The sequence below is a fragment of the Aristolochia californica genome, unplaced genomic scaffold (genome assembly GCF_029961685.1).
Source record: "Aristolochia californica isolate CCGP_79_NKW_82.1479 unplaced genomic scaffold, dmAriCali1.0.hap1 SCAF_10, whole genome shotgun sequence".
NCBI lineage: Eukaryota > Viridiplantae > Streptophyta > Magnoliopsida > Piperales > Aristolochiaceae > Aristolochia > Aristolochia californica.
The window spans coordinates 32,013,753-32,025,310 of record NW_027181771.1 but is presented as its reverse complement, the minus strand read 5'-3'; the positions used below and the strand labels follow the sequence as shown (position 1 = coordinate 32,025,310).

General features: G+C 38.0%; 3 protein-coding genes across 4 annotated transcripts; 1 reads left to right on the top strand and 2 right to left on the bottom strand.

The window, feature by feature from the left end:
• Positions 1-17: 17 nt before the first annotated feature.
• LOC137936346 (gamma-interferon-responsive lysosomal thiol protein-like) lies at positions 18-6,405 on the bottom strand. Of its 2 annotated transcripts, XR_011109526.1 has the most exons (6): positions 6,026-6,405; positions 5,177-5,242; positions 4,882-5,022; positions 4,284-4,376; positions 528-747; positions 18-46 (listed from the first exon to the last, which is right to left on the bottom strand). XR_011109526.1 is itself a non-coding variant. In XM_068780944.1 (5 exons), exons 1-5 carry the CDS (start codon positions 6,269-6,271, stop codon positions 589-591), a joined length of 705 nt encoding a protein of 234 aa, XP_068637045.1. In that variant the 5' UTR covers positions 6,272-6,405; the 3' UTR covers positions 396-588. The 2 variants fall into 2 exon arrangements, 1 of the variants encoding a protein (XP_068637045.1); XM_068780944.1 differs by lacking the exon at positions 18-46 and having other exon boundaries at positions 396-747.
• A 1,413-nt stretch (positions 6,406-7,818) lies between these two features.
• LOC137943102 (uncharacterized mitochondrial protein AtMg00810-like) lies at positions 7,819-9,427 on the bottom strand. The gene is made up of 3 exons (XM_068788797.1): positions 9,098-9,427; positions 8,923-8,973; positions 7,819-7,851 (listed from the first exon to the last, which is right to left on the bottom strand). Exons 1-3 carry the CDS (start codon positions 9,425-9,427, stop codon positions 7,819-7,821), a joined length of 414 nt encoding a protein of 137 aa, XP_068644898.1.
• A 634-nt stretch (positions 9,428-10,061) lies between these two features.
• Positions 10,062-11,558, top strand: LOC137943101 (UPF0481 protein At3g47200-like). The gene has a single exon (XM_068788796.1). The coding sequence runs from the start codon at positions 10,062-10,064 to the stop codon at positions 11,556-11,558; it is 1,497 nt and encodes a 498-aa protein (XP_068644897.1).

Genomic DNA, 11,558 nt, shown 5'->3' with positions numbered 1-11,558 from the left:
GGCTCGCTCTGCTCTACAGACTTCGAAACGTGTCACTCGGCTTCTCCTGTATGATCCAAACGTGTTACGTGAACAAAGAAATTTCATCATAAAATCATCCAAAGAGAACAAATTCCTCGTCGATACACAATATAGTAATATTAAAATTAAAAATATTTATAATGACTTTAGTTGCTGTTTAATAATTTTTATTAGTTAATATAAAATAATTTAAAAGTTATAAAAAAACAAAATCCTTCATCATATATAATAAATATTATATTTGGTTATATTATATAATAATCTAAATTTTCTTAAATTATTTTAAATAATTTATATTATATTATATTATATTTATTTATTTATTATTAAAAAATAGCTGAAGCCAGCCAATGAGTTATCATTTTACAGCCCGTCAAAGTTCATCTTCAAGAATGAGGAGACGTAAGTTCGATTTTGCCCAAGAAGCTGTGGACTCCATTTTCTACTTCATGGATGAAATCATATAAGGATACATTAGAGAGCTTAAAGAGTAAGGGATACATTACTTGAATGGTTTCTGCAGATGAAGAAAATAAAACCTATGCAAACTCCTTCCCATGTTGGATGTCAGTAGGAAGAAGCGCTCCTGGTGCTCGTCGAAGACAGAAACGAGACAAGAGCATGGTTTTTCTGAGACTTGTTCTGTTGTTCTACTCCAGCTTTACAAGCCTCAGGCAGGGGTCCCTTGTAAGCCTCGCAGATGTATGTCTCAAAATGCTCATAGTCCTGCATCAAGAAAAGCAATAGGAATCAAATATCAAGGCAGCAAATGTTAGAGATTCTCAGATCATATTCGTCCTTGTTTTCATCCTTTTTTGCTATTTTAATTTCCAACCCTACCAATCTCAACTCCTTCAATGATGAATTTTCAATTCAAACACCAACACAAACCATAAACAGCCTCTTTTATACGTATGAGGAGGTGTTACTGTAGAACTGCTAATCAGTTCAAGAACCACGAACCATAAGCCGGCCATGAACAGTCTCTTAATAATTACAGGGAACTGTTACTGTAGAACTTTAGGTCAGTTGCAAAACTTACTAGCCATAAGCCATTGTTGAGCTTGGAAATCGGAATCAGCAGAGGACCACAGGTTGGGATACTCTGGAAATTAGAATTGGGAAACTTGGAATGGAGAACCACAAGTTCGGAAACTTGGAAATTGGAATCGAAACTACCTCCATTTTATATCTGCCAAAGTTAAGATTGCTTTGATCATTCCTCATCTATTATTTATGATCATTGTTACTTATATATACACTTATAGTATTCACAAAAGATGCTAAATAGGGTAACCCAAACCGCCCAAAGTCCAAGTCCAAGATTAGTATCCAAAACAATAAAAAGCCTAGGAAATGCTTATCCAAAATTCTAAAGCATGCCCCCACTTTTCTAAGATCAGTATCCAAAACAATAAAAAATCTAGGAAATGCATAAAGGTTGCCTTATCCAAAATTCTAAAACATGCCCCACTTTTCTAATTAATTTGCACCGTTTGATTAAAAGAAGAGTATTATTTTTCTCCCTCAAGAAACCCTACCCGCAAAAAAGAGACCAGTAATGAATGACTTTCTTTGGCAACCAGTTTATGGTAAACGTTTCGACATTGTTTGAGGGCTTTTTGATGTCCTTCTATACAGTTTTTGCACTGAGTTTTTTATGACTACCCATCTTTTCTGGTGCTGTTTTCTTCCAGACCACCCATATGGCTTCACATTCCTTTACCAATGTTAAACTCAATTGAGTGATTGAGTTAAGGTAAGTGAACTTGGACTCGAGTGACTCTTGTATGTGGCCCTTGTTTACAGACACTCGGCCAGGTTCTGGGTCAATTGAGCCAGCTTCTGGGTACTTAAGTATAACAGGACAACCTGGAAGTTTTTTCAATGTGAAAAGGTCAGTAAAGCCATATCTGTCATGTCTAATGATTAAAGGTTGTTCCTCCCTGATTCCTACCAGCCAACTGAGTCAAGTGTGACAAAAGATGCAGAAACATAAAGCGAGGACTCCAATACAAAGTAGAACTCAAGATTTCAAAGATACCAAATTTAAAACAACTGACTTTTAGAAAAAAAAAAAAAACAACAACAACAACAATCAGGCACATAGGGAACAAAAACTTTAGTTACAGAATCACTGCATACAACACATTCACACGAAACTTACGGCAATAAACAGAAGATGAGGGAGCCAATTACATTATAAATAAAATTTCAAATAAAGATAAAGAACTGCTATGGTTGGTGAGGTGCAGAATAACAACCCAAATTGAGTTAATTTATCAAGTTAGCCCAAAGTCAATTAGAGTTTAGGAGCCATTAAATGATAAATTCATGGTGCATTCAACTCAGTAGAAGAGCAATGCTATAAAATCCACAGAATAATGTCACACTATGCAATTGAAAAAGAATTTGATATGGTGATTTTTTAATAGCACAAATTGGTATTGTGGTTTTTTTCAAAAAAACAAATTGGTATTGGGATTGTTTTAAAAATATATATTCTTTCATCACTGTCGCATATTTCTAGGCAAAGGTCAAAGGTTAAAAAGCTTCCATCTCTTTGAGAGGTCATGGACTCAAGTACTGGGGGTGCTACTCTTAAATTTTGAAATTTTAACTTTCAAAGCATTGCCAACTGGATCAGGACCAGTTAGATTGCACTCACTTGCCAGATGAACTAGTCTACCTAGCTGAGTCAGCTGGGTTTCCAGGGAAAAACTGTTCTGCAACCATAAATACTTCAGAGTACCACAATTTCTGTTCAGCTTTGTTCAATCTGCTGGTTCAGTCCAATTCGCAATATTGGTTAAAAGTCATACTAGGGTCCGCTAGTCAGAAATGAAAATTAATCTTTTCTAACTAGTGGTGCAAATTAGACAACATATTGTAGAGGATAAAGATAGAAAACATAGGACCAAGGGAATTCAGAGAATAGTCAGAGACAATTAGAGCTCTTTCACTATAATTCTTCTCTAACATAGGAGGACAAGTGAAGATGACAAATGTAAGTATGCCACTGGATGCTGTTGACAAAATATTATAATTCCTATAACATAGGAAAAGAGGAAAACAATGAGAAGAAAAAACAAATTTGTCATGACACAGAAAAAGAAGTCTAGATAGTTAAGAGGTAGCCATTATGAATCTTGTCATTTCCAGAAAACCATTAAGGACCAGGCTACTCTCTCTCTCTCTCTCTCTCTCTGTATTGGGAGGGGCAGTGCCACTCCACCCAACATTCTTCTTCTCCTTTAGTCATTGAGCCAAACTCAATTTATTGGATTTTCGCTTGAGCTAAGCTCGAACTCACGTACAGGCTCGAGTTAGAGTGGAGCCTGAACCTGTCATAGTTTGAGCTCAGCTTGGCTCGACGCCACTCCTATTCCATGCTGCCCATGAGACTATATTTGACGAGTTCCCCTGTATGATGGTAAACATTTTACTTCATAAAGGAATACACAGAATGTCTTACTTCTAAATCCCAGATACTACTGAAAGTACACATGCATACTCTTCACATAAGGAGATAGAAAGAACAATGGCTCACAGAACCCCCAGAAGAAAACAGAGCAGAAAAGAAGTTCATAAGACTCTCATCATAGCTTTAGTTTTATGTTGATGACAGAATTTAATTCCTTTGCCCTGCTTTCCGATATTGTATTTTACATTACTTTTCTTTTCAAATTTCTGGTAGCCGTTAACTTTTAGTGACCAAGGACAGTTTTCTCTTTCATTAGAGCACTCATCTCTGTTCTTCTACATAATAAGAAGAAATTCAGTAGATATAACCAGACAGCTGCACAAGAATCAGCGACAAAGGGTACTAGTACAAGGATGAACTATGCCCCTGCCCCATGTGAGCCCTTTTAAATTAAAAAAAATCATTTACTTCAAAGAAAGAAATGTATAGTTTTGCTAAAGAATGGTGAAGTCCATAATACATAAACCTGTCTCAAATAAAAGAGAAAACATATGCATGAGAGGGGATAAAGCAATAAAAGTCATACAGGACAAATCTCAGATATGTGACTTGGACTCGGGACCTGACTTGGCCCTGGTGAACTATTTGTGTTTTGGTCTGGTTGGTTTTTCCAAGTCTAGGAGTCAAGGGGCATAGCTTAAAAAAGGTCCAACTCTGACCCACTAACTGGTCCAACCCCTTCCAAAATAGAGTCACTAGTCAACCCAGCATGTCGTGTAACCATGGAATAAACAGACGAGTATTCAGCATACATTTCACATAAGACATTCCTAGTTACCTCATACAGCGGATGCCCATCCACTACCACCCAGGGAACATACGTATGTGGAGGCTCGAGAGCACTGGTTTCAGCAGCATACCGTAATTCAAGCTGCATAGAAAGTAAGAATCTAATTCAGGCTTATTTAAATAAGTATAATAGTTCAGTATGATGCTCAATATAGCTGCAGAATACAACAAGATAAAAATATTGAACTACATCTTGAAGAAGGCAAACATAATAAGAAACCTACTCATAAAGGGTACTACAATTGTTTATACTGAAAAAAATGTACATCAAAGCTTAAATACTTGAGGAGGAAGATGTTTTTCAATTTCAAATGATAAATTGCATGTCTTGTCTGGAAGATTTGAGGATTTTACCAGTATAAAACACACAAAAGGGTTCACTGGGAAAGACTAAAGGAGGTGTGTTTTCACCTCACTCACACCTAACTGAAGCACACATGTGTGTGTTGTGTGTGTGTGTATGTGTGAAGAGAGAGAGAGAGAGAGAGAGAGAGAGAGAGAAAGGACGGCTTTTCACACGGCAAGGCCTTTTAATAATGCATACACAGATTAAAACATGATATATGACATGAGAGAGTGAGATATACCTTCTGTCCATAACCACTAGTGTAGCAATCAGCAACTAGACGTGAAACCAATCCAGTTTTTTGGAAACAGGATTCCCAGTCAGTGTACTTACCCTCTGCAACTAATGACTCAACACAAAAAATGAAGGAGAAATGCTTATGCTGCATCAAAATCATGAGTTAAAACACTTTCACCATCAAACCAATAATCAGTGAATTAAAAAGATAGACACATGAACAGTGATGAATTTACCCTTTATTAAATGAGCAAAGAAAATTGAGAAAAATGAAAAGATCAGAAGCAAAATGGACTCACCACATCAGGCCATATGTTGATAGCACATGCTTCCACAGTATTCAGTAAACACTCATAAGGGCCGTGCTGCAATAAAAAGATAAAATAAAATAAAAGACAGAACTGGAAAAAAAGTAATTAAAATAGAAATTCTTTCAGAGATAGTCCCGTGATAAAGTGGTTATTTTACATGACATGAAGGAAACGCCTGATCTAGAGGTCGAACAATGGGTTTTAAGTTTCTATCCTTACATGGAAGACAGTAAAATTGACAGCTAATACAGAAGGTTTGGACGATTTCCCACCAAGATTGGATTATTCAACGAAAAAGTATTTGATAATTCATCATAGTCCAAATGACAGATCAACAACAGCTATTCCAAAAAAGTGAATAAGGAAAAGAAAAAGAAGAACGAAAATCAAACAAACAAATAAAAACATAAAAATCAGCAAATCAGAGTACGAAAATTTGAAGGTCACCAGGAGAAGATAAGATGAGTAGGACGAAAACGAGAGCACCTAGAACATGCAAAAACAGTAATATAATCGTGACCGTCAATTGAGTTCATACGTTAAAGACTTCCACAAAAAGAACCGCATAGTCATTGGACTTGCACAGCCAAAAATGGAGTCTTTGAGTGGTAAGGGAAAATGACAGTCGCCTAAAGTAGGAGAGCTGACGCCATGTTGTTACCAGCAATTCACGGGTGAAAGTCAATTAAAGAAGATCAGCTTCCGAAGATCTCTAAACTCTTCCTAAAAGGATAAATCCCTAATATTCCTCTAACATTAATCTTAACATAGGCATTGGAAAATCACAAAGTGGGACATAAATATAGAAGACGGAACGGGAGTGAAGAAACAGAGAACCTGGCAGGAAATGGAGTCGTTGGACCGGAGGCGAGCGTTCCCGTACGGTACAAGTTTCAGATCGACGATATCCAAAAGCCCGTTTTTGAAGATATTGGCCAAGTAATTAACTATAAAATTCGAACTATATGGGCAAAGGGTCTCGTAGTAGAGAGCAAGCGGGACCTTATCGGCGGCAGCCGCGAAGGAGAAAGAGAGAGGTTGTAGAAGCAAGAAAGCGAGGCAGAGGCGCAAATTGAAAGCCATAATTAGCAAGAGAAGTCAGTCTGCACCTCTAAACCGCTAGAGGAATTCAGACATTTGAAACGAATTCCATGGGATTGAAGACTAGACTCTGCAGTTTCTGCTCCCGCGATTTTCTTGGCCGAGGTCGCTCTGCTCTACAGACTTGGACACGTGTTGCTCGACTTCTCCTCTATGATCCTCTCCTTCCGATTGGCATCCATCGGGGCCCACGGATGGACACAGAATTTAGCGTGTATAAACTTATGCCTTAAGGTTTGTTTCCTTATCCGGTTCATCCAGAAAGCCTCCTGGGTTCCTTTGGGTTTCTAGATCCGGTTTGGTTCGGTATCATGTATAAATGTTAAGTAAGCTTAACTTGAAATTTAACCGTCATTTCCTTCTTCACCCTTTTGAAGTTAAAACTACAATTTTCAACGTTCTCCTGCAGATTACTCTCTCTTTGGTTGGAAGATCTCTCTGATACGTTGATCAATTGCGTCATTCCAGACGCTCCGACGAGAACAAAAATACCCTTTCGTGTTCTCCTTTGCGGTCCTCCTCTTCTGCGTCTATGTCCTACTTTTTACCAATAGTCGCTTCTCGGTTATCACCGCAAGCTACCAGTCGTGACAACTCTCAGCCCTGAGCACCGAACGAGGTGAGGGCTGGATCGATTCGAATGATGATATTTCGACTGAACCGCCTCGGTTCGATCGGGAGATCTGTAGCTTCGGCGGAGCTGTAGATTATATTCCGTGTTTGGATAACTGGAAGGCAATCAGGGCATTGCGTTCACGAAGAAACATGGAGCATCGAGAACGGCAGTGTCCCGCCCTATTCTGAGGTGCTTGGTTCCGTTACCGCAAGGGTACATGGTTCCAGTTCCTTGGTCAAAAAGCAGGGACATGACGTCGAATTGGTTTCTGAAATTTGCTTTTCCTTTTACTTGATTGGATTAGGTTGTTCTAAATTTTGAAATATACTTGGATCTTTGCGGAGTCGAACTCTGGAATGTCTGTTGTTCAGTTATTGGAATATTTAAAAGGATTTCTACTACATTACTCTCTGTTTTCTTCTTGCTTCTGATCTTATCCCATTATTATCAAACATTTAATTAAAATTAATATAGAGCTGTTTATAGTTTGGAGGTTAGTTCATATATGTTGTTGTATTCCTAGTTTTTATCAGGGGTTTCTGAATTTCAATATCCAAAGCTTTACCTAATTACAGATGAGCATTCAATACTATGTTGACTCAAATGTTGATATGGAAGCTTCTGCTTAGCCTCACATATTTTTTGACACTGTTGCTTGAAAGGATTTTATAATATATTTAATATTTCACTCATAAAAGGGTTTAAGACAAAATAATGTAAATTATGTTGGAGATAAATGTGATGCAGTTGGTAGTTTTAGTTTGTTTCATGAACGGTTTTCTTTGTTCATTAATGACCTAGTATTTCTAGTATCTCTGATTTTGTAAGATAAACTGCTGAACTTTGATAAAGATCTAGGATGCAGAACCCTTTTCTTCACTTTATGATGTTTTTTCAAGGGGGGAAAATCCACTTAGGTAGCATAAGTGTTCCCAGTATATATCCCCTGTGGCAAAGAACAATAACCTTATTAACAAGCCAATTATGCTATCTTCCACTTGTTATTCCTATACCACTGAAATGCTTCAAAGTTTATTATCAAAAGCAGGAAATGAATTGGTTGAACAGGACACAGAGCAGGCCATTAGGTGCACTCCATTACCTAAAATTGTTCAAGATGTGCAATGGAGACCACTGGTTAGAATTATACCAGCTTAACCTTGAAGGCTCAACAAGTGTATTATCATATTATCTGATGAAGAAGGCTTGGAATAGCTGACAGGAATTTATATTCTCATGCATGTTGCAGAGCATGTTATATTTAAGCAATGCTTGTTATTAAAAGTGGCTTCTAGTGTGGCTTATCTTGTAACCTTATAACTTCTTTTTTTGAAAACGAGTGAAATTGAGTTTTTGAGAGAAGAGAGCCACAAGAAACTGCTCTCCTTGGGGGTCATGCACGACCCCCAGTTCTTCTTATTCAATTAACTGTCAATTAATTATAGAATTACCCCTAATCAGTTATATTTTACATAATCCCTTATATTTCCCTATTGACGACTCAAATTACACCAAATTTGAACTAAAAATAAAGTTAAATATGTTGAATAATAAAATGTCATCTACAAAAATTATAGCTAAAGTAAAATTACCAAAATGTTCTTCTACTGATTTTCTAACATTTCCCCTCAAGTTAGAGCGTATATATCAATGAGATTTAGTTTGTCACAAAAAGATTCAAAATTTTCGTCTCTCCAGAGATTTAGTACATACATCCGCAAGTTGATCGCTAGATCTAACATATGGAGTGACAACTTCTCTTTTCATCACAACATCCCAAATAAAGTGACAATCCACTTCAATATGTTTGGTTCTTTCATGGAACACCAAATTTCCAACAATAAATATGGTGGCTTGTACATGGTCATAGGTTCATCTTTTTGTTGGTCAAACTCTCTGACCACAAATCTCACCCACATCAATTCATTGACCGTATAAACCATAATTCTATACTCACCTTAAGCACTTGACCTGGTTATAACATTTTGTTTTTTACTCTTCCAACTAATAAGATTACCTCCCAATAATACACAGTAGCTTGTGATAATTTTTCTATCAAGTTTTCATCCTGCATAATCAACATTAGAGAAAGCTTATATTTTCAAGTGATCTTGACATTTTAAAAACAATCCCTTATCAGGTGACCCATGAACTTCCCGTGGGTATTTCATAAACTGGCTAACAACACTCACAACAGATGAGATGTCAGGACGTGTGACTGTAGCATAGATAAGCTTACCGACTAAGTGACGATAAACTGTCTTGTCCTTAAGCTCTTCACTTTGTTCATTATGAAGGTCATGCCTAACTTTCATAGGAGTTTCTCCTGGTTTAGCTCCCAACAAGTCGTACTCTTGCAACATGTTAGTGACATACTCTCTTTCAGTTACTACCAAGCCTGTTTTGTTTCTGGCTAGATCTTTTGTTTGAAAATATTTGGCCAAATGTATTTTGACCTCCTCAATGCCTTGCTCATCACTACCAGACATGATAATATCATCGACGTATCCAAGCAAGACCATTATACCATTCTGATGCTTCATGGTGAAAAGGGAGTATGATCACAATGTCTTTGAGAGAAGCCAACAAACATAACTATCTGACTAAATTTCTCAAACCATGCCTGGAGACTTTGTTTGATATTTGGGTGAAAAAAAAGAAAAATAAAAGAAAAAGAGCTTGGAGAGGATTACCAACTATTGCCTTGGATTGTGTGCCTAAAAAAGGACACCCCATTGTCCTTTTAATTAGGGTTTTAAACGATTTTACATAAAAAACAAAAATACACCTCTAAAATGAATGAAAATTGAACCATAGGTATAATGAAGACATTGCCTACCTAACAAACATCATATACGATAAAAACATAATATATGAACAACGATGCAGTGCAGGTAGTGAGGTAGGGCCGAAGCTGAGGACTGATTCCAGTGAAAAAGCAAAGGAGAGTTTACTTTTCTATTTACTTTAATCTCTATGATGGAAAGAGGAAGTTACTTTCTTTAAATATTTTTATGTTAAAATGGGGCAAGTGGCCTGATTCTTTGTCGTCAAAATATCTTTCTCAGATCTCAAGAAACACGAATCCACTTTCATTATTCAGTAGGTGCCGGATTGCTCAAATCCCTGGTTGCGGTAAGTTCATCACCGGCTGAGATGGAGACGGGGAGATTACTGAAGCAAACGGAGATTTCTGTAGAAGCAGCTGATCACTTGCAGAAACCTTACATACATGTAACGCAAAAGGATAAGCAGATAGCCGAATCTGCGAAAGAGGACACCATCGTTGACATGGAACTGCTGAAAGAGCTGAAGGTTATGTCCAAAGAGGAAGAGGCAAAAGAGTGGGAAAATTGTTGTATTTATCGTGTACCCTGGTATGTAAGGGAAAGAAATCCTCAAGCATACACACCCAAAGTAGTATCCTTTGGGCCATACCATCACGGTGCACCTCACCTCATGGAAATGGAAATACACAAGCACAGAGCACTGGCTCATGTACTCAGGAGATCTGGAAAATCTTTTGAAGATTATGTCCAAGTACTCAAGCCTCTGACAAAGCGCTTAATGGAGTCATACAGATATTTGGATGAGAAATGGAAGGATCCACATAAGTTCTTACAATTAATGGTGCTTGATGGATTATTTTGGTTGGAGATGACACGAGTATATGTAAACAAGGATAAAAAATTTGAGTCTGATTACTGTGAAAATGATCCCATGTTTAGCACCAGCGCTGCACCCTTTGCAGCCTCTGACTTGGAAGATGATATGGGTATGCTGGAAAACCAGCTCCCTGGATCTCTAACTAGAACCCTTTCTCTCGCATTCGAAGAAACGATGCGATCGGGAGAGGGGCAGGAGAAGCAAGTCTCAGGATCTCCGACCAGAACAAATTCCCTCACATCAAAACAGACAACGCAACAGAGAGAGGAACAGGAGAAGCAAGAAGGAGTTGAGCAGGGAAAGAGCAACTCCCTACTTCAGGAATCCCTACACTTCCTTGATGAGGTAAGAAACATTATAGTCGGACCCCATCGCCAAAGCACACCACGGCTGAGCAATGTATTCTACACTGCATCTGAATTACAGAACGTTGGCGTGGTATTTAAGAAGAAAGATATAGCAAATCCCCTGTTGGCCAACTTGGAGATCACATTTGATAAGGATAAGGGGATTCTGAGCTTGCCAGTAATCCATGTTAGAATGTCAGATGAAAGTAGGATGCTGAATATGGTGGCCTTTGAGCATCTACACCCAGGCAAGGGCCATGAAATTAGTGCCTACATAGAGTTCATCGCCTTTCTCCTCGAAACGCCTAGGGATGTTCGGTTGCTTCAATCTGAAAGACTCATATTCTCAGACCGTCCAAATGCCGAGAAGATTGCAGAGTACTTGCAAAAGCTGCGTCATGATATGAGGTACTTCCCGAAAACCTCATATGAGAAATTAAGAGCCGATATGAGGGAATACCATGAGAAGAACATAAAGAAGTGGAACAGACGGCTTCGTGAGTGGAAAGTTAACCTTAAAAAGACATATTTTAAGAATCCATGGAGCTCCATCTCTCTTGTTGCAGCCATTCTCCTCTTAGCTCTCAGTGCGCTTGGCACCAACTACACTGTCCTTGCCTACTACAAGTCCAACTCTTGA

Bases quoted from the DNA above. Each gene is read 5' to 3' on its own strand.
- LOC137936346 (XM_068780944.1), bottom strand. From the start codon at position 6,271: ATGGCTTTCAATTTGCGCCTCTGCCTCGCTTTCTTGCTTCTACAACCT. The intron at 5,243-6,025 runs GTTCTCTGTTTC...TTTTTATTGCAG, and splicing joins ACGACTCCATTTCCTGCCAG to CACGGCCCTTATGAGTGTTT. The intron at 4,377-4,881 runs GTATATCTCACT...CTTTCTATGCAG, and splicing joins CTAGTGGTTATGGACAGAAG to CTTGAATTACGGTATGCTGC.
- LOC137943102 (XM_068788797.1), bottom strand. From the start codon at position 9,427: ATGGTCTTGCTTGGATACGTCGATGATATTATCATGTCTGGTAGTGAT. The intron at 8,974-9,097 runs GTGAGTGTTGTT...TTGATTATGCAG, and splicing joins GTCCTGACATCTCATCTGTT to GATGAAAACTTGATAGAAAA. The intron at 7,852-8,922 runs GTAATCTTATTA...TCTTTGCCACAG, and splicing joins CTACTGTGTATTATTGGGAG to GGGATATATACTGGGAACAC.
- LOC137943101 (XM_068788796.1), top strand. From the start codon at position 10,062: ATGGAGACGGGGAGATTACTGAAGCAAACGGAGATTTCTGTAGAAGCA.